The 23,388-nt window shown below is 39.5% G+C and overlaps 1 protein-coding gene across 8 annotated transcripts in view; it reads right to left on the bottom strand.

Annotated features, from left to right (window-relative positions):
- TJP1 (tight junction protein 1) overlaps positions 1–23,388 on the bottom strand; it is a 178,420-nt gene that overhangs the window by 36,671 nt on the left and 118,361 nt on the right. For all 8 annotated transcript variants that reach the window (XM_026113376.2, XM_064517476.1, XM_064517477.1 and 5 more), the window contains 7 exons: positions 13,279–13,335; positions 6,334–6,458; positions 6,022–6,124; positions 3,131–3,410; positions 2,426–2,529; positions 1,449–1,617; positions 934–1,078 (listed from right to left, as the gene is read on the bottom strand). In XM_026113376.2, the coding sequence (XP_025969161.2) occupies positions 934–1,078; positions 1,449–1,617; positions 2,426–2,529; positions 3,131–3,410; positions 6,022–6,124; positions 6,334–6,458; positions 13,279–13,335 (983 nt within the window). The remainder of the gene's footprint in view (positions 1–933; positions 1,079–1,448; positions 1,618–2,425; positions 2,530–3,130; positions 3,411–6,021; positions 6,125–6,333; positions 6,459–13,278; positions 13,336–23,388) is intronic.

Below are 23,388 nucleotides of genomic sequence, written 5' to 3'. Positions count from 1 at the left end.
CTGATGTTCTCAATACAGAATCAGCATACTGCCAAGGCAGGAAGTTTTTTCTATTAGCCTATGCCACAAAACAGTAATCTCAAGCACTCTATATTCCAGAATAAATTCCAACATTTTCATTTTGCTGCTCCAACTACAAGAGCCCAAAAGACAAAGTTTTCTCTTAAGGCAGACATTTGCTCTAATAAAAACTAAAATCCTTCCCCAAATTTTTAACTCCTATTTCCAACACAAATTGTGCAAATGCAAAAAAAGAACAGATTTACATTATTCAAGACTAAAATTTCACATGGCAGAAAAAAATCTAAACCACAAAACAGATTACTCATCTTTGAGTTCCTATAGTCTTACCTACCTCAGAACTATCATGAATGTCCTACTAACAAATCAAACTTTAAAAATTACATTCCAAAACTATACCTGCTGAGCCACACAGCTTATTTGCAAGAATTAAACATATTTAAAGACATGAGATACTTTTCAAAAAGGCTCATGAGGAAATTATAAAGCCCACAGCTAAACAAAGCAGATTTCAACAAATTTACATAGATTGGCCAATCAATAGGGAGTGCGCTACTAGTCATCTTGAACAAGATCACAGCTAATTTCTTTCTGAAACCAAAATACATTGTATATGCTTCAGTAACATCTCACTAATATCAAACACATATAGCCGTTCACATAACCACATTCTAAGAGTAAGATTACTTCAGAAAAAGGAGTAACAAAGTTTGAGGTTCAATTTCTTCTGAGGCCTAAGAGTATTTGGATCATGAGCAGCAGGCTCAGCTGCATCCCTTGAGACAGAGAATTCCATATTACTGCTACCATCATACTGCATCACATTTGTCACACTGTATAAATCCAAGCACGCCTACTACTTACAAGTGACATTAAATAGTTGATTTAAAAATAATACAATGCTGCCATCACCTGCCGTTGCTGGGCTGCTGTGGAGAATGTCTGGAATGGTCTGAAGGCTCTGACCTCTGGTCAGGAGATCGTGAACGACTGCGGCGGGGCCTGTCATGGGATCGGTTGGAATGATCTGATGCCAGCGACTGAATTTCTGAAATGTCTGTTAAATAAAAGTTGTTTTTTCATGAAATGACTGCAATTAAAATGATGATGTGACCTGCCCAAATGGAAATAAGCTTTTGCAGAGATTTTTTTAATGAAGATGTTAGATCTTCTATGTTTATTTCAAATCAAAATAACTAAATTAATATTCCTGTAAGAACAATTTCAAGAAAAGGAACAGTACTTTTTTTCCCCCTCCACATTTTTAAAGGTGTGAATTCTGATCATGCTCAAACAACATTTTACCCACAGGGCAATCCTACTCATAACTTATTCCTCCTCCCACCCTCTTATCCCATATAGAGATTTCATGTCTTTGCAATACAGGGAATTCCTCTCTCCCTTTGGGAGTCAAAGTCTATACTTACCATCTCTTTCTGAAGCATTAGCAGAATGAATACTGTCAGAAAGATCAGGGACATTCAAGAGCGTAGCTCGTTCATCTCGTTGAACAACCATCTTCAATTTGCCTTTTGACCTTTCTATTAGTGTTTTTGCATCTGCTAAGGACATATTTTCTGTCACTGTGCCATTTATCTGCAACAGAGTAAGAAGACTACAGGTAGTAATTAACTAAAAAATAGTGAATCTCCAGTAAAGTGAAGACAATATTTCTCCGTCCAACGATATCTAGAAATACGTAGGGCTATTGACCAAACTGCCATAGTTGGATTCAAATACTATATAATGGAAAACTATTGGGCTCATCTGAGGTACAATGTAATACAGAAAATTATATTCATCTTTCACAGATGAAAATCTCTACCACTAATGCAAGAAAAATCCCCAAAACCAAAACAAAAAACCCCACCATAATTACTATTTTTGAAGTAGTCACTACGCTCAGCAGAGTAAGAAAGGACACGTTCTTCTGTGCTAATACATTTGTGGCAATGTTCTAAAGTGAAAGCTGTTAACAGGAGATGAAAATCCCCGGGTTTGCTAATTTCCACAAAATCAAGTTTAATCTGAACTTCTAGTGTTGCACAATAGTATACTATAATGTATAACTAACCACTTAAAGCTTAAGTCTCACACCATTTCCCCCCACTCTTTTTTTTTTTTTTTTTTATTATGCATTTACAGTGGAATTTCCCATTTACAAAAGCACTATTGATTTGACTAAGGCCTGTGGAATAATACCTGACAAAAAAATAACTGCCTCATGATTTTCTTTTTTCTTAAATGAGTAGATTTACTGTATCAACTTTTATTAACTTCTTTCAAGGATCAGGAAGTCAATACATTTTCTACTGGCAATAATTCTGCTGATGAGAAACAGTTAATTCTAAGAACAGTTATACCAGTGAATTTTCCCTTTGACAAATGACACTGTTTACTATACCTTCAGTACAACATCTCCTTCCTGAATATTGCCATCTCTTGCTGCCAGGCTATCCTGTGATATTTCTTTCACAAATATGTGGCTTGCCAACCTTAGACCATATTCTTAGAATAAAGAGAAAGATGTAGTTACTGTAAAGAACAGAGCAGGAGGTACCTGAAGATTTACAACACTGCTTTGTAGATCTTCTGATCTACACCTAAAACACAGAGGAGACAGAATTCGGAAAAACAGAAACCCATCTACTTTTAACTATTTCATTCTAAAATTTATTTAGAGCAGGCTTCTAGTTTACAGTACTTTTTCAGAGAGTCAGTCACCACAGTTATTACCCATTTTCATACTGCTATGTGTCAGTGTGTGATCTGTGTCAGGAAATAAGACAACCAGACACTGAAGACCCTTCTAAAGTACACAGAAGATATGTAGCCGCTAACTGACTAGCAGAAGTCTGATGCCCATTTGGGATATGTTTATAGCATATAACAATTTACCATTAATTAAGCATGTGCAATTTGGAATATGAAAAATACTACTAGAAATCCAACAACAGTTTTCAAGTTTTCATGTATTTACTCATAATCAGCAAATAAATTGTTAAGGACTTCACAGACTGTATGAAAAACCTGCTGTTACCACAGCACTGATTGAGGGATTTGGCCTTTAAAGGTCAGCAAAGGTCTTAGAGAATCACAGTGAAATTACCTTCATTTTTCCTTGATTTCACCAGTGTTACTTTGGTAGGTTTTGCAGGCTGACTGGAAGTAACTGATCTTCTGTCTGATCTTGGTGATAAGCTTCTCTCTCTGCTCGCACTTCGATCTCTTACCCAGCTCTTCTCGTGCCTTCTGTTGGCACTTGGACCACCACGGCTGCTTCTTGGATCACGTATCTCTTCATCATAGCTATCATCTTCATTTTCAGATGCTGGTTCAGGTTCTGGTCGAGCTACAGGAATCTGAATTTTCTTCATCCTTCGGATAGTCTAAAATCAGAACACTAGCTATCAGCTTATGTCTATGAGCAAGTATATCTTATAAGCCTCCTTCATCTTGCATTATTGAATTTAAATACATACTAATGCTTCCACCTTACATTTTTCCTTATTTATAGCTATTCATGCATTATATATCACATCACAAGTTTTAAGTGTGTACTTGCATATATGGAGACAATACATATGTATGTCAAATTCTTACAAATGCACGTATTTATATTCTGAGAATAATGAGAGGTAGTTAAAAGAACTAAATTATACAAAGAACACAAGGTCCCATTACAAAAACTGGAGGGTTAAATAGGAGTTAAAGATTCAAAGTGATAGTTATGATGTCTAGCATAAGAACAAGTGTTGGATGTGTAGTTAGCCTCTGACAGAACAAATCTGCATAACTGTTACAAAACAAAGAAACAGAATTCCAGACTTCCCACCCTTCAACTAGGAAAGGGAGAGTTGCACTATCCTGCGAATGCCGGTTAGATAACAAGCAAAGCCCAGTAACAGCCACAAGACAGACAGGCTGCAGAGAATCATCCACAGACACTGACTGTAAAACTACAGAAAAAAATATTACTGACTGTACACATACTGAAAAAATACTACTAGCAGGGAGGAGGGAAGAAGCTTGTGCCAGGTGAGAATATCACTACACAGGGATCAGCCTAAGAATGATCCTTCTAACAGTCTCTAAAGAACCTATTAAGGTGCAAAAAAAGTATGAGAAGCCCATAATGCCAGATGATTAGCAAAGATCTACAACAGAACTCAGAAGACAGATCTTTCCTAGTTTAGTAACCTGGATTATTTTATTGTAAACCTAGTCTGCGTCAGCAACATAAAAGAAGGTGTATTGGCTGAAGATTTAGGAGAAAAAATTGAAGTAATCAAAGCCAAAAGATTTTTTTTCGACAGTAATTCTAGACTGCATAAGAAGACCAGAATAAAACTTTAGACTGTAATTTACAGAATCTGCTTCTTTCAGATGCAGCAGATGACATGCTGTGTCATACTAACAGCATTACCAAATGTCAGAAGCAAAGCTAAGCCCAAGACTCAGAAGAAAACATACAACAGGCAGACACCTTTGCGAATGCCCTGAATTCTTGCATTCTTGCTATAAAACTCTAACTGATATAGGAGACTCATCAGCACAGATTCATGGAACACTCTGCTTTATTTACAGTTGTTTTACTTTTAGTTCTCTGCATCAGTATATTGTTTTTTCCTGTGCACAGAGTGACAACTCCTGACAAGGAGGACAGCCTGTGTAGCACAACACCACAGTTTCTTTCCACAGACTTCCGTATCTGAACGCCCTCTCCCTCTCTGCCTAAACCCACAGATCAGTTACTGGCACTGCTCAAAACTATTTTCACTAACATGTAATCTACTGTACACTCAATGTCTTATTGACAGTAATTCTCCTTAACTTCAAAACCTGCCAATCCTCCAAAGTTATGTTTATGCAAGCCACAGAGAAAAGGGAACATTAGTGCTGCAAGTTCAAAGTTAGTTGAGCTGATACAGATGTATCTTGAATATAGGTGACTGTCTCCAGGATAAAACCAGACTCCATTTAAAAGGTTTAGTTCTTTAACACATAGCAAATAAGCAGGTTATGCATGCAATTTTCTTTCATTAACTCATTTTTCTCTGGATAAACCCAGAAATCACTGCATTTCCACTACTGAATACAAAGATTTATTTGTTAGTTATTTGGGGAGGGGTGAACACGATGATGCAACAACTAGATCTTCCACTGATTAGGTTTACAACACTGACTACTACACACAATATTTAAGTCCTGAAAGCCTTGCACAGCACACCACACAGATGTTTTGTCTCTGTGCTTTAAGGAATTGCCAGATTCACAAACGCAAAACACGGCAGTTTTTTGCAACCCTATTAAAGCATCCTATTAAGAGCAGTACAAGAAAAACTGTCAGCCCAAAAGCTTTTCCACAAGACCTAGAAAGTCCATTTTCCTAAATTAAGCAGTTACTAAACATTGTACTTTTTTGTATTCTACTTTTTCAGTAATATAAATCTGCAATTTCTATTGAAAGACAGATTACTACCCTTCAGGGATGACATGTTCTGCTGTTTTGCAAGTTCAAAAACTGACCATGCACTTTGAATAAACCTACAAAATTATAGGAATTAAGGTAATCATACTTTATTTTGGCAAACTATTTGTTGAGCATAAGGAGAATGATGTTAGGGCTTGAATAGTGGCTAGTACACACCAGCCTTTGAAAAACTTGATAAAAATACAGTCCAGAAGGCAAAGAAAGATGGAAGTAGTTAAGAATTGAACTTGAGAAAAACTTTAGGATAAGGAAAAGGAGTTTCCACTATCCAATGCTATACCACCCAAATATCATCCATATTAAAAAAAAAAAAAAAAAAAGGTAATTTTGGGTGACCCACATGATAGCCATGTTATATCATCACCTAAAACCAAAATATCACTCAGGATTTAGCCAAGTATCATTCAAGTATCTTGCATCATGCATGTATTTCACCACAGACATTTCACCAATCTTTGTCTCTATAACTACCGAAATAAGCTTAAATCTTCAAGATGTTCACTTACAATTTTGGCATTCTTCCCACTTTTCCTCAGTTGCTGAACAGCAAATGCATGTTCGACATTATCCATTGAAACTCCATTAACCATTGCAACGCGGTCATTTTCTCTAAATGAAAAAACAGTATGCAGTATAAATACTTTATGCCAAGTGGAAAGACATTGGGGAACAGGTGTTCCTGAAGAAACTACACATAGAATAAACTTACTATACATATAGCTATAGATATCTTGAGCATAAAACAAGTGGGAGGTAAATTTAAGTTACCATTGTCAAACAGGAATGCCCTGAATCACAGCTTATAGTTTGGCACTTACTGTAGCAGTCCTTCTGCTGGGCCTCCTTTCAGCACATCAGAAATAACTATTGACGTCTCACCACTCTGAAAGTGGGGATTATCTCTTCCTCCAGATATTGCAATACCAAATCCAAATCCAGGTGCCTACAATGTAGTAAAAGAAATACTTTCATTAATAGTTACATGTCACACTTCACATATTGTGTCAAACAAAGTGGTCCTGTGGAACAAATACAACTTTTTGGAAGAAAGATGGATCAAATGAACCATGCAGAAGACTCTGCAACTCAAGAACAGGAGAAAGATTAGAAAACAAGACAGAACAAGCAAAACACAACCTCTAGAAGTCAGAGAACATATCAAACTGGCTACCTAATCTCTCCCAAGTGCAAAAATATTAGCATTCCTGTTCATATTTTTATGGCCTGGGTCTCAGACTGTCATCACTAAGACTGAGGTCTTCAGTAAGCATAATACACCATACCACTGTGTCGAGACACCAATTCGACGCCATACCACACTTTCTTTGAGGCTTCCCATTATGGTATTTAGCCAGTTTGACCTCACTTTGCTGCAGCACTGACAGGATCACAGCACACGATGGCATGACTGTAGGCTCAGTTCTTCGGAATAGCAGCAAGATCGCTTGTACCATCAAATACATCAAAACCTTGTCAGCACTTGCAAGTCATCTGCATCTTAACAAGAGTCATTTGCTTCAATCTTTCCCTCTAGGGTGACCTGCCACTACAGCAAGGTCAGTGCCTCTGAAAAGTTATTCCTGTTAGGTATTTCAAGATACAACAATTATGCTTACATTTCTGCCCGGAAGCAGCAAGGGTGGGAAATAATCTAAATATAACTGTTTTGCAAACTGTCTAGCTCTGCCATTATTGCTCAGAAAACAAATATTGGCAGGAGAACAATCTATCTCCCTTTAAACGCTACGTTTTGCTCAAGAAGGTATTCTGAAATTTTAGACTGTGCAGAATATACATTCACCGAAAGGAAGAGACTGGCTTTTCGTCAGTTCCTCCTCTCTGCTTCACAGCAGCACGCTGAAGAGCGATGCCCTTCTCCCCCCGCCGGCTTCTCCAGACTTCTGGACAAGCACCATCCAGCATCAGCGACGAGGCTCCTATCCCCGCAGGGGCAGCAGAAGCAACGCGGCAGTCTGCCTCAGGCTGTCACACACGTGATGTTTGTTCAGCTTTTCAGACAGTAGTTACTGATCAAAAACCTGTTTCTCATTTCCCCAAAAGAGAGAGGAGGTAGAGAGATGGTCCACATTTAGCCAATAGACCGTGAACAGGACTATAAAGTTTAAAACAAAGATGTGAAGAGTCATTGTTCAGAGAGATTTCAGCAAATCGCAAGTATTGCTGCCAGGTATGAAGCAAATAAGGTTGCTCTAACAAGCTAGCAAAGGGTCTTCCTGCTTCTTTTACCTTCATTTCAAGCCTTTAAAGCCGGCCTGGACAGTTTTCCAAGAGGCGTTCCAGCCAGATCAACCAGAAATCGTGGCTGAGGTTCAGGAATTGCTAAGTGAAACTCTGCCATGCAGCAGGACAATTTAAATGATCATAATGACTGCTTATTACCAAAGCTGAGGTTTCCTTTGGGGCTTTCAAAGAGTCCACGAAAAGAATACATAATAGCATATAAAACATGTGATGAGAAGGCTTCTCAAAACACTAAGATTGGCAAGAGCCAGTTCTCCCCTTTCGCATGCCAGTGTTTTCTCCAAAACAGAGTTTAGTTCACACCATACTTGGTCGAAGAGGGGGAGGGAGAAGAGAGATAGCAAAAAAGATATTTATGTGAGACTAAATATTCTCTACCTTTCCTTAAAACACAAGCACAAAAAAAATTCCTTTTTGCATGGTCCTCTACTCATGTGGAGAGAAATGCAATCATCACACAAAATCAGCAGAGATACAGAAGGCAACTGTAAACCTCATCTTGCTGCTTGCCATTCCCCCCCCCCCCGCCCAAGTGGGCCCACAAACCTCACCGGCAACTTTTTTAAAAAGTTCCGTACTTTGAATTGTGTCAGGGTTTCTTGAAGGTAAGAACATTTTAATTTAGTCTCTCATACTGACAGTACAGCCAAAAGAAAAAAAATCCAACTGGGATACAGATTTTCTAGTAAGATAAATTGAAGTCTTAATAAATACTCCAAAACAGAAAGTTGAGATCCAAACCTAAGCCTTTTTAAAAATTCACAAGCTCAAATAAGGAACCTTGAAGTAAACCTCAGGCTACTCTTGTTTTATCCTGCTGCCTACCATCGTCCTAGAGGTGAATGATGCACTGAACTCTCCCGAGAGCTGGAAAACTTCACTGGTTCCCTGACGGTCTCTTAATTTGGTAGCTGAAAATACTAAACCTGATCACAGATTACACAAGATACAAACATGCATCTTAACCAAAGCTGTAAAAAGGTTCTTTTAAAAAAAAAATCTGCTACCACAGGAGCTCAGCTGTCAGCTGCTGCAGTGGGACTGGGGAAAGGCAGTGGAGTTTCCCGTGCCCCCCCGCCACTGCGGGAACGGCGCGTACCTAACCTGGCACGCAAACCCGTGCAGCCCGCGTTCCCACCGTGACACAAACACGTACAGCGGAGTGGCATGGTCTCCCCTTAAAATCCTTTACACGTAAGCATATAAAACCAGAAGCTCTCTCAGTAAGAAGTAAACTGTAGCTTCCTGACAAATTTTAACTGAACCCAAGGCTAGCTCAATCTCTCAAGAGCTAAGCAGGGGTCCAGGAAGTTACAAATGGAGTGAAAAAAAGTCTTGGCTACAAGTTCAAAGCCCCTGGGATTTTTTTTTCCTTCCACCCTTCACAAAAAAATTCTACCACGACTCCTGCCAGTGGAGCTGGAATTCAGTAAAGCACAGTGTCAAATCCCAGCACAGCCTGACTCCTTCCATGCTGCCTTCCAGACTCCAAGATACCCAAAGCAGCTGGATCAAACAAATCTCACGTCAGCACTGTATCAAAATGCCAGGAATGACACACGCAACTACTGGGATTAAGTATGTTCTGTCCCTAATTTGCAATGACATCGCTGGAAAGTAAAGGTCATAGAAGGAAACCTTATAAAAGAACAAAAGAATAAAGCTGCATTCTTTAACAGCTCCCTAATTAAGGCACTCCCTTGCCTTTTGCAAGGCTCATCTTTCAAAGACTAGCATCCTATGCCCTTTTAAAAGGGCCATTATAGGATCAAAACAACATGCTCAAAACAAGAGGTATACACTTAAAATGTGTCTTCTGAAGTGCCATTAATTGGTTTATACCGAGGCTCTGCACATAATCATTAAATTGTCCTCTATAAACATGCAGAAACTTTTTTTTTTTTTTTTTTAAATACAGACAGATAGTGCACTACAATAAAAGCCAATCAGCAGACTACAGAGAGTTAGACTGCCCTATCACATGGGACTTAACAGTCCAGGTTTTTTTTTTTTCCTTTCTGCTTTAAATATGTTTCAGAAGCAACAGCATATAAAATAATACCTACTTTCCTAAAATGCAATGATTACTATTTGTGTATGTGTGTGTATATCCTGGAGATCAGCACAGGTTTGCCCTGGTGTAACCACACGTAACTGGTCCGTGCTTGCAAAGATGGCAAACAGAAAGCAAATACTGCACTTGCAGCATTAGCAGAGGAGATCTGAAGAGCCCTTAGAAGCAAGGGCAGAACCCCACAAAGACACTACTGCAAACATTTAAAAATTAAGATGAGTTTTGGATACTTTTGTGTATGTTAGCAAATAATAAGAAGCTGCTAACAGCATACAGCTTAAGTTCCATGCACAGAACATCACTGACCCTAAAACAGAATTCAATTTACTTCACACGTATTGTGTACACGTGTGCGTACATGCGTGTGTGCCTGTTACGGTACGCTAGCCAGAGGCTAGAAAACAGGAATCCCTGGTGTTCTCGGGGATGGTTTTTTTTTGTTTTTTTTTGGGGGGGGGTGCACTAATACAGTGCAGCCCAAGAATCTAAACTTTTATGTAAGTTAGCGCTACAACAAGGTAAATTGTCAGGGCTGGACGTGCTACTGGAATTCTCCCACAGTGAAACCAATTACCAACAGGACAGAAATATGAGCCTCAAAACAGGAATGAATGCAGTCAAGAATAGTCTGCATCTTTATGAACATACACACACATATTTAACAAAATACTTGAACTTCCCTCCTGTTACTGAGGCAGCTCATTATAGGAGATGTTAGTGGACCTTACTAATTACCTAGCTTTAATCTAGTACCATTAATAAAAGCAAATTCAAATGGAAGAAGTACAATTGCAGTGATTTTGGGGCAGAAGGAAGGGACAGACTTCCTTGCCATTAAAGTAGGACCAGTAGAACTGGCATCACCTCTGGACTTTTGTCTCTTCTAGGGGTATTTACTATGCTTTTATACTTATTTATTCTGAATCAGATCTGTTCCACTGCTTTGTCTAGCTTCATTTCTGAATGCAAATACTAACAGAACATGCCAAAAAAACAACACACACAGAGAACCCCCCACGCCCCCGGGATGACTCTCGAGGAGAGCTTTGCCGACGTCCCAACCGAACAGGAAGCCAGCAACGTGAACTGCAGCTTCCACCCGCTCCTGGGGGAAGGCCACCTGGGTTAAGCGGTCATCCCCTGCGCTATCCACAGCCCCCTCGCTGCCCTCCGCTGAGGCGGGGCCAGAGGATCCCTGCAGCATCCCTCACCGGGGACGGCAAGCTCAGCCCCGCAGAGGGCTTTGCGGGGCAGCCGGCGGAGGGTCTCTACCAGTGCCGCAGCTCAGCGGAGTGGAGCCAGTGAACTCGTAAATCGTAATCTATCAACTTCCAGACATCTTGAACTACAACTGGGGACAAGATGTAGCATCTCCCTCCTTAAAACTAAGCTGAAGAAACCTCACTTACTTGATAATCTAACACAAGAACTTCACAAAAATCAAAAACCTCCCAAGCAAACATGCAGCCACTCTCCTAAAACCTCCTCCCAGCACTGACAGTCTAAACAGCAGTTTGTTTAATATTAGACAAAAGTTTTGGTTTTGTTATCTGGCATGTGAAAATATTTTGTTTCAGTTTTTTTTTTTAATGGCTAAATTCATGCTACCAAATTTATTATAAGTACATACCATCTATTTTCAGCATTTGAGTGCAAGATACTCAGCTAACAGAACAGCTAGACTAGCAGAGTAGGCAGAAGTTTGGCACATAAAAAATATCATAATCAAAATCATACACAAATCACTTTTTCCCCTCTGTACCAGGACTTCTGTAGCCCTTTGCTACAAGTGAAACCAAAGACATGATTTCTAGTCACTATTATTTCAAGTTTTGTTCAAGCTAACACCCTATTGCAGTATTGCCTTATTCTGTCACGAGCTGGCTGAACTCATCATTTACAGGTTTCACTCAAGTTACTGCTTAGAGTAGTAACCAGAGAAATTGTTTTCTACTGCAGCTTAAAAGAACAAGACAGAGAGAGAACTAAGCTGCCACTAATTCTACTATCAACATTGTATTGCTATAGCTTTTCTGTTTGTTTTTTAAATGCAAACAGCACGGATTTAATCATTGGTGAAAGTAAAACAATCTAAACCAGGTTTACACAAACTCAAAGAATGAGTGGACACCTTCAAGGAAGGGAAGAAAATATCAAGAGTAATTACATATACAGATATACTTGCTCAAGAACAGAGCTACAAATTGCTGGAATAGCAGCCTAGGAAGTATATTGCTATGTGTTTCCTTTCTTACCTAAACTTTTCCTTCAACACGTGTTTCTGGTTGCATTTAGAGACAGGGCAGTTTGTAAGGTGACATTTTGGTCAAAATGCAGCATAGCTGCTCTCTTCTCCTTAAGATACAAGTACTAAAATGGTTATTTTGAATCAACCACATTAAATAGATTAGAGTCAAGAGACAGCTGTACAGAGAGTTGGCATTTTATCAGACCAGCTGATCTATTCTTACACATTTTTAGTCACAAAAGTCCATTAATCTACAAATACTACAATTCTAAAAAGCCCTGAGAGTTGGCATTTTATCAGACCAGCTGATCTATTCTTACACATTTTTAGTCACAAAAGTCCATTAATCTACAAATACTACAATTCTAAAAAGCCCTGATGCTATACTGAAGAATTAGAGACAAATAATATGACTTGCTCCCTTAAGGAAAATTTTTCTTGTTATTTCCCTTTTGTTGGAATAAACATAGCTACTTAGGCAAGGATTTCATGGTCACCTTAATACTGAGCCGCTGCCAGAAAGGGCAGCCCCACCTTTTTCCAATTTGCCCTAATCAGCTCCTTCCCTATTGTATTCCCTTCTCTTTTGTAGAGCTTCAATAGCCAGACCAGGAACTGATTTAGATTAAGAGTAACTCACAGAAGGAAAGAGTCAGTTTAAGGGCAAAAGCTGTCTCTACATGCACTGAGCCCCAGTGTACATTCCTTAGCCTAAGGTGCGTATTCTTATCACTCAAATGACCATTTTAAACCACTAATTTAAAAAAAGTGACAAGCAGATAAGGAAATTTTGAATGTTCTTTTATTTATACTGCACTGTCTTATGCCTCTGCAAATGAAATGTTACATGTATTTAAGTACAGTCACAATACAACCCTTATAATGTTATACAGCCTTCCAATGCATGAAACATTTTGGTTTCTAAGTACTTTGTTATGTGCAGAAGTAACCTAAAGCTTGGCTTTTGACATGATTTGTAGGCAGGCTTATCTTTGAAACCTGACGAACAGGCAAATAGAGCTACTATCAAACACTGCTTTTACAACAGTTCTAAATTTAAACAAAGCAATATAACAGTTTCCTTTGCTTTTACTTCCTGACATCTGGCTTTTCCCCTATTGTTTTCAAAAGCTACCAGTATCCTGAGTTAGGCACACACAACTAATTGTATTAACTTACCCTGTGAAGAGTCACTGTGTGTTGTTCCCATATAGCTGTTTCTTCCATTGTTGTGCTCTACGGAGAAGAGGGGGAAGAAAAAAAAAAAAAAAAAAAAAGAGATCAGATTTCACTTTCAACAGCTATACTAAGCAACTGTATAATACCACAAATAGAAACTTACACTCAAAATTAACATTAGTATTCATACTGATTAATTACAGAAAAGTAGGGCTGGCTCATTCATTACATATTTCCTGTTTTTATATGTCAGATCTGAACTTCCTGTGCTGTTTGGGGGTGAGGGGAATAGGCAAAATAAATAGTTTTTTAATCATTATACCCATACTATTAATGATGTTAATCAATCATGTTAGTCCATTTAAATCACTTAATTCCAGGGTTTTTTTTTTTTTTTTGGTTTGTTTGTTTTTTTAAGGCAGATGGTTTATGCGACTTTACAAAAACAGGAAGAAATTAAATTGCTTTCAGGATTTTATATAGCAACTTTAAAGAGAAGGACTACCAGAAGCGTTTGTCATGTAGGCTCTTGGTTGCTGACTAAGAGTGCAGTAAATGAAGCTGAAGCTGGTCCGATGCCCAGTTTCAGTGTTCCCCAGTTATCAGCTGTATTGATTTACTACTTCACATAGTTCCCGGTTTTGTGCACATTCCACCTTCTGCTTGCTCTAACTGTACACATGACCACTGCTTCACAAACGCCTCTCTGCAGATTACAGTATCGGTGCCACTCTATTATGCATACAGGTCACATCTAACAGACAGCAGTTCAGCACACACCACCAGGTCCTTAGGCAAACAGTAGCACTGCACAAATAAACAAGCTCCTATGTAAGGGCACAGGATTAAATAGTAACTTTATGACAATATTTACATTCCAGCATTTCTGCTCCAAAGAACAGACACTTGCACCACTTAATTTGCCACAACAATCAAAACATTTTGAAAGGGAAGATGGGGGGTGGGGAAGGAGGAAGAGCCAGAGAGTTGGAAAGCAGCAGGAAGGCACCTCTATCTCACAGAGACCAGCAGGATCTGCTCTGAGATTTTCTGCGTTTCCGGAGGAAGTACCCAGTGTTTTGCTCCATGTCCTCCTTTCATAAGGAAACAATCTACTAACTAAAAACTAAATTGGAACAGGAATATTTCTGAGACTAATTCAATTAAAGAACTAAAAAAACCAAAAAATAAAAAACCCACCCACCAACCACCCACAAGCCAGCGTGCACCCCCCCCACGCACACACAATTACAGCAACTCAGCCACTACAACAAAAATACTCAATACAACTTTGTCCAATTTCGTAACATGAGAATTTGCAACTAGATTTTAAGATTCCTTAAATTTCTTTAATAATTAAAAAGTGATTCTTTTCATGGTTTCATACTCTAATTCCAGTTAGTATGTGTTAGAGTATTGCTCATTTTCTCTTGCTGGATTCACTTCTTCTAAAAGCGCTGGTGCAACTTAACTGGGAGACAGGTCAGGCAAACCAGATTCCCCCCGCACTTCACCCTGCTGCTTCCTTGCACTGGAAATGGACTCAACTCTGACTGAAAACTGGGTTAGGATGAATTATGTGTCTACATAAGAATTTTAAGCAATAAGTGAAATATACTTTAAAACAGTAACACGTTACACACACAAAACCACCTTTGAAACAAAACAGAACATCTTGTCTGCTAAACAGTTAACAAATACAGATTTTCTTCCCCATTTGTGATGCTCTCATTCTGTCTTACACTTGGCAAGAGTTTACCAGGCAAAACATTTTCAACAACAAATGAAGGACCAAGTAAACTTCCACTTAGGAATGAAAAAACTTTTTAAGTGGCTCCTGTTCAGAAAAAGGTGCAACAGGAATGTAATACAGGACTATAAATGTTGCAACAGCTTTGTATTGTAGTTATTTAATACTAAGTACCCATTTTCAAACAGGCTGCCCCATTTCTACCCACATCAAGCTAGTCCAAGTATCAACAGAAAAGTCACCCCATGCCACCCCCTGCGTTTGCACTGGCAACACTGCGCAGGCGTAACAGGCGCTCAGGCACTTCCCGCAGCGCGGAGCTTGAGCCAGCTGGCTGACGAGCGAGACCGCGGCCGCGCCGAGCTCTTTCGCCTCATTTTTGAAACCAGGTACTTGGGAGCATGATGCAAACACGCCAGCTGGTTCTGGATATAGCAAGGACTGATGACACCCAGTTTAACCAGCTATGCAGTGCTCCCACTGGATCTGGGAGGAGAACTGATAATCAGGCAGGAGGAATAAGATAAAAAGAAGAGCTAAACACTTACTAAGAATGAAGATGACAACCTATATAAGTATTCCCACAGTTTTCAGAAATATGTTACTGGCTAAAAGTATGTATATATACACACATTTATATATACACTATAAAGTATGTATATATGTGTGTGTTTGCACATTAGTGGCTAGTATTACTTGTCATCTCATCAGCCTTTCTAGAACTGGACACTGTATTCACCGCCCCAAAGCTCAGCCTACTGACCAGAGCTGCTCTCTTCACATTAACTAGTGCAGTCAGACAAGCCAATCCCCTCTCTTACAGCATCTCCACCTTATTTTCTCCCCATCCATCCATAGAAACAAAGCTGTAGTGTATATTTTTGATGAGAGTTAAAAACATGCCACTAAAATTCCATTTGAAATGTCTCAAAACACAGAAAAAAAAGATACTATATTGCCTTTGCCACACCAACTATCCTCCCCAATATTCCAGTGTCCATTAGCTTAGGTAACTGAGGGACAACTACAATCGTGTACAATTCAGCGCCAAGCTGAAATATTGGAGATCATATTCTAGTTAATTGTTGACCTTAATCAGATTGTACATTAAACTAAGAATAGCTAAAACCACCATCTGACTCAAACTAGATAACTCACTTCTCAACTTATTACTCAGGAAGGAAGAATATGCATTTGTTCAATTTACTTGGCCCTTTAATAGACTAAGTAGGCCATCTATAATATTTGTAGAGATTACATTGGGGTGGAGGAATTAGCTTAATGACACTGTTACTTCACAATTTAACATTTATATATACACATATGCACATATAATAAAGTTACAGCTTCATGCCACAGCTTCATTTAATTTCCATTTCATCCTTGTAGAAGGTTAATCTTTCCTTTTTCAGTGTTTCCTCTTTGCCATTTTCTCCCTGACACTTTGCTTCTCTGCTATCTACCACTATCACCTCCCCCGGATTTTTCTATGATGGCAATTTCAAATTCACAAGACTCAGAAACATCAAATATCCATTAGTTAGACAGCAAACCAAGCAATACAGTCTTTTCACTCTGCCTGTCCAAATAGTCCAACCAAAAACAGCTAAAACAGTTCAAAGGAGGCCTAAGCTGAGTTGTTGGCTTTGACACAAACTCACTACGAGTTAGTTTTTCTCATCTATAAAGCAAAACTGCATTTGCTCACCAAAACACTGAGAAGTTTGATGAAGATCTAAGAAGCACTCATGCTAAACACCAACTAAACACCTCTGAAGGAGAACTAGCTCATGCTGTTCTCCGTCTGCTGAGGTCCCTGTCGTGACATCGCTGTTAGACTATACCTGCAAAGCGTTGTGTTTCACACAGCATTTGAACTTCAGGAATCCTGTAAGGACTTGATCTCTAGATTGTCTCTCTCTAAGGACAAATCTCTAGAAATGGCAAACCTGGCTTGTAAGGGCAGCAGACACCATAGGTTAACGGTGATGGTGCTAGCCTAGTTGTCTGCTGATGCCAAACTTAGTATCCCAGACAACGTTACCACCACCGATTCAAGGGAAACCAAAGCGTCTCAGCAGAGAGTGAGAACACCAGTCTAGCACACCAGAAACTAAGTATACAGGAGAACACCAAGGTGCTACAGGCGAGGGCTGGAGTAACCTACTGGAGACCAGAAAGCATCTCTGAAAGGCACAAGGGCGACTGACAAGATGCTAACTTTGTGAACTCCAAATGTTATGGCTACGTTAGGTATGGTTCTCCACCAATATTAAAAAGAATGAAAGGAATAGAAAGACTGTGAGAGGGATAGTATCACAGCTTCAGCATTAAACCTAGCTTATTTTGTGCTTGTACTTTATTAAAGTGAGGAGTTTCCTGAAGCTCATCCTAAACATCTTTACACCAACAGCTACTCCTACATTCCTACTCCTGTAGGCAGCAACCTGAAATACTTTTCTTTAAAAAAAAAAAAAAGTCATAGAGCAGGTTGCAATTCCTCAATATGCAAGCAATACAACTTACAATTTGCTCAGAGTCTCAGATTGCTGGAACTCCCTCAAATCATGTTCAGCTTCTTCATCTTTGATATTGCTCTGAGATGTAAACATCTCAAAGTAACCATCCTTCCAGAAAGTTCCTGTTGGGGACTAAAAGGATCCTCTGAAAGAATACAAGCAGTTTTTGGTTTTCCCTCTCACCTTCCGTTTCTTTCTCCACGTGTGTGTTTGGGTGCACATGTGCATGCATACACACACACACACACCCCACATGCACAAGGCCGACTTTCCCCAAAGGATTAACTTGGTACTTCTGCACCAGGATTTTCCTTCGAGCATCACAAGGGAGGAAGAGCCTTGCCGGGGGCAGCTGAAGCTGGGCTGTCACGCTGCCAGGCCGGCCGGCCCATCCACCTCCGGGGCAGTCGGCAAGGCTGCAAGCAGCAGCCGCGCAGGAGCTACCCACGGGCTTCAGAAGACAGTTCAGGTTCACGTTTGGAAAGATTCAAATGCCAGCCACAGCAACTAGCATTTTTAACTACTGTAATGCAAGGTTCCTCAGGTGAAGTTTCTTGCAGGGTAACATTTACTTCTTCAGACTTTTACACCTGGAGGACAGCTCAGACCAAGGCCAAAGTTTGGTATAATCCAGCAGTCAAAACCAGAAGAGCTTCCTAACCTTTCTTTGGAAGTCTAACAGGACTTCGCCAGGCAGGGAATTTTCTTCCTTCTTTACTGAACTGAACTGCATTTGCATAAGGAACCAATTAACTGTGTCAGGAATAACAAATTAAATTTTAAGCAATTATTTGCTCAATTATGATTGAATTTTAGCACATTGAGGCCAAACAAGTTTTTAATCACATAAAAGTATTAAGAAAATAATATTCTTCACCTAATGTCTTAAAACAATTCAGCAATCATTTCCTATAGACAATGAAGGATAAATTATCAACTCTTCTGTTATATATTTCTACAGTATGAGGACTTACTAGTTTTACTAGGTTTTCTGTTTACTAGTTTTGTTTCCTAGGTTTTCCGAGAAATTCACATTTAAGTATCAACCTTAGAACAGGCAGATTTTCCTCTAGCCAAAGCAAGACTAGCCTACCTAACGAAGCAGAGAAAGTACTTCTAGTACCTTTACAAACCTGGTTTTTAGAGATCAGCACTGACAGCTGTCAGGCAGACAACAAAATGGAGCAACTACTTCTGCGACTTCATGGGACATACTGGTTCCTGCTCCCCCAGGCCCAAAGCACGAGGGGGAGGAAAAGCTGTCTGTGGCAGACACATGTCCTAGCTCTGCCCTCAGAATCGCAGCAGGCAAAGGGCAAGAAATCACACGAGCAGGTCAGGAACTGAACCCAGTGAGCTACACTGTCCTTGCTCCAAGGTTGCAGTAGCCATGCTGGAGCTTTCACATAGCCTTAGTCCCAACAAAAGGTCAGCTTCTAAAAGCATTGCTCCTGACCGTCCAGATAAATCATCAGAATCTTGATAAATAATTCCCTGATTCTAGAGACGCTTGGAATAAGGAGAGAAAGGAGGACTGGTAGGGGGCTATATCCAAAGAAGGCAAGTCTATACTTAGTCACCACAAAAAGACAGAGAAGGCTTACCAGGCATCCAAACCCCTTACCTACCTTGCTGCACTTTTTATTTTGCTTTTAACAAGTCTTAGAATTATATTTGGGAAGTCTGCTTCAGCATCAAAATGCTGTTGAACCTCAAAAGTTTTAATGGTTTAACACAGAAATAAATACATTTTTTATTTTATTAGTGGGAACAGAAACTGCAAGTTTGTATTATAACTTATAGCATTTGGAACTGCTATAAGAATTTTTGCTTGTTTGGTATCTGGTTGCTGCTACTTATTCACCAAAAAACACCCAGAAAACTGAGTCTTCCCTCAGGTAGTCAAAAGCTAGCAACAAATAGGTTATTCCCCCCAGGGGAATAGCCAGACACTTCCCCCCCCCCCCCCCCCCCCCAGTCTTTCTGCACTACCTAGAAGCAATTAGTGCAATGAGGACAGAATCCTATTATCAAACTTCATTTTATCAACCAGGATTAGAGCTTTGTCTCACATAGTCTTCATATGACATATGCAATACTCTATATCTACTCTACAGACTACCTTAGAAATACCTGAGCTATTTCAAATACTGGAAACCACTACAGTTTCAACTACTGGAGCTAGTGCAGCCAGTCACAGAGCAGCATACTTGGAGATGGGAGAAACACAGCACGCTGCATGTTGCTGAAGCTTGCCCTTTATACACAGGGCTATGGTTTGTCTACACAACACTTTGCAAGCAGCACATCCTTATTTCTTTATTTCATCACTCTTTGCTGTTTCCATGAATCTATTTTTGGGAAAAGACTGCAGTTACCCTCAAGAGAGACTAGACAGAGGAGTTCAGGGACTGTTGCAGAGACAAACTTTGCCCACCTGATGCTCCTTGATTATACCTTTTACACTGCAACGTCAAATGGAGAAGAAAATACTAAGGCATTTTTTTCTGAGATCTATAGAAGGAAAAATTCTCACCAACACTGAAGCTGAGAAGCCATTCTTTAATCTCAAATTCTATGTGAAAGTAAATAGATGGAAGTAACTCTTTTGGAAGCAGAAATATTAACCTTATTCCTTTAAACAGGCATAGGAGTTGCCTAAGAGTACAGCAGTGCATCTCACAAAATATTTATTATTGCTTATTTCATAGGTACCGACCTCTAGTCAGAGTTCCACTTCTCCCAAACACTCACCTAATCAACAGGCCACCTCTTGGAAAGCATCAATAGCATCCTACTATCTACAAATTTATATTTACTTTCATCTGGAAATTTTTAGAACTCAGTACCAAGTTAAGCTGAAACTGAAACTAAGGATTGCTGACACTGATCTTGGTATCTCAGCTAGATGCGAGGTGTGTACGAGTGGCTGTGCACACTTTGGCTGGAATCCAACCAGGGCCTCACATAATGCTTGGATAAATCCATCCGCAAGATGAGGCACATCAGAAAAACATGTTTGGCCTCTTATACAATAAAGCTTATAAAGGAAGAAAATCGCAACTGAATGAATTATATGAGAAATGTTGCTATATCTGGGTATTAAAAAAAAGACACCATTATTAAAGCTGTTCTCCAGCTGATAACATGCTATCCAAATTAGAGAGAGAGGTACAGAACTCTCAAAGCGGTGTACAGTAACGAAATCAAGTTAATGTTGTTTAGCTCAAGCTAACAGTACAAAGTCTTCAGTACAACAGTATGTACCTACTGTTTGGACAACAGGAAGAAGCCATCTTCTATATTATGAAGTGCAACCTTGATAAGAAAAAACTAGGATTAAGCAATTTACCACAACAGTTAGCATGTTTCCCTACTCTGCTCAATTCATCCTATGCTTCCACAATCGCATGGCACTCCATGGGATACAACACTACTAAACACAATTTCCATTGCTTCCTGTTTCATCCCTTTCTAAGATTATTTGCTATATTTAACACACAGATATTTTGTACATCTAAAAACCCTTAAATTCTGCTAATTTTCTTGATGAATTTGTGTCAGACATTTTTGCTCAGACTTCTAGGTATATGCTCAATTTGCTCCAAACTATAAACATACTCAGTATACTACCCATCCCATGCAAGACCCAAGCTCTGTTTTAGCAGACCTCCCAGGCTCACAAAACTTTTTTATTGCTCATGGACATGATATATAAAGCAGGGGACCCTCTTTTCAAAGTAGTCAGACATACGAGAAAACCCTAACCAAGAACCAAAGTACAGAAACTGGGAGATGTTCGCATACTGAAGTAATTCAAGACTGGATTACAGATCCAATCATATCTTTGTATTTATAGAAGTGTTAATGGCACACGGCCCAGCAAATGCCATTATTCATGAACAGCGGAAAACTGATGCTCAGAGCCCCACAATTAGGTAGCGAAACAAGCCAGAACGCAAGACTCGAAGGCAGGTATATCTTGGTGCTCTCGGGTCATGCTCCTTCAGACACTGCAGTAGTCGGGTACCACTCAGACACCCTGGTAACTGGATCAGCCAGCAGCTGCGTGAAACTCAGGAGCTTCATGAGCACTAAGGCGTGGGAAAACTGTGCTTGAGAGTTTGGGATCCTTGTCCATTTTGCTTCTTTCCATTTTGCTTTCCAGCTGGCAGTGAAATCATGTAGGATCACAAACTCCAAAGTGCTGGCAGGCAGTATTTCACAGATCATGACTCCAAGCCAGTATGCTAACAAAATGGAACCAAAAACACAAGAAGGGAAAGGGTATAAAGAAAAAGAAAGGAAAACGGTAAGCCGTATTTCAAAAGACGTGAGGATGCCAAAGGAAGGAACAGACAGACAGCTCGCACTTTGCTCGTTGCTTGTTTTCTGGAAGTCATTTCTCCATCCTGCTGATCTAAATGTCAGTATTATTAGGAGGTAAAGATTCCAAAATTAGAATACAGTTTTTATATATAATTGAAAGTATTTATTTGCTCTTTAAATAAATATCAGCTTCTAGTTCAGAGCCGATTTTTCAGATGAGCATTTCAAAACCAAGATCTTCAAAAGACTCAATCTGGCATTTTCGTTCTTTACATCTTGAGATGCAACTTGACGAGCACTTCTTTTAGCAAAAATAACTGTTTCAGAAGTGTGCACTGCCCTGCTGCTGCTGCTGGTTCCCATCCCCCAAACACCCTTGCCCCTCAAGTTACGATGGCGTAACTGTTACGCTGGCATATACGTTAATGTGGCCAAATACGGCTATTTCCAGCCATATCAGTTCCCCATCAGTTCATCTCACAACTCCACCAACAGTCACACTGCCAGGGATAGGGGCTTGCAAGCCAGGGCTGCTAAGAACATAAAAGCTCAACAAATAGCCACCTCAGCTCAACCCAAAATATACTGTATTGGAGTACATAAGTGAAGCGGGTAAGTGCGTATAACTGCGGCCACAGCTTTACGGCAACAAATACAAGTTGGAATGGGACATTCTAATTAGATATTAAAAAAAATTATTATGAGGGTGGTCAAATACTGGAACTAGTCGTTGGACTAACTAAACTCTAGCACTCCCTTTGAACCTGAATTACTCTATGACTCTACATCATGGTCACATTTCTTGCACATTCCTGAAACCAAATCCAATCATCCAGCTACAGGCACAGCCTCCCGCACTGATCTCATACCCAGCTCGATGTTATTGTTTCATCTCTCCGTTAAGAGCATTAGTTGGAGTTCTTCCAGTTTGCTTTTTTCTTTTTCTTTTTTTTTTTTTTTTGGGGGGGGGGAGGGGGCAGGGGGAGAGAGCCCAATATCAGTATCACAGAAAACTTAATCACATATTATTAGTTTTGTATCAGAAACTTAAATTAGGCTAATGTACCTGAATGTTGCTTTTCAATTAAAAATACAAAGCCAAAGTCCATAAAAGTGTATGATTGACCAAAAAACTAACAAATGAATAGACATCTGAATAGCAATCAAAGCACTCTAGCATCTCCCTTTACTCAAGCAGAATGCCTTAGTTTGTTTCTAATCTAGAAGACCATAATCTAGTTAGCAAAGCACTGCACTGTATCAGTTATTGACTATTATACCATGAAAATTTTTCAAATGAAAGCAGTCCTCAAAAAGAGGCAACGCTATCCCATTAAGACAAGGGAGGGATGCTTTTCTGAGACCTTATTCAAAACTCTCTAATATCAATCAGACCAAATATATGTTTGAAAGGCTTGTATGACAGTTCAAGTTACAGATACAAGAACTATGGCTTGCTATCTGCTTCAAGCTTGACAACAAAACACATAAGAGTACATGTAGGTTGACTTC

Source organism: Dromaius novaehollandiae, chromosome 10, assembly GCF_036370855.1.
Source record: "Dromaius novaehollandiae isolate bDroNov1 chromosome 10, bDroNov1.hap1, whole genome shotgun sequence".
In the NCBI taxonomy this organism is placed as follows: domain Eukaryota; kingdom Metazoa; phylum Chordata; class Aves; order Casuariiformes; family Dromaiidae; genus Dromaius; species Dromaius novaehollandiae.
This window is presented reverse-complemented; position numbering and strand designations above follow the sequence as displayed.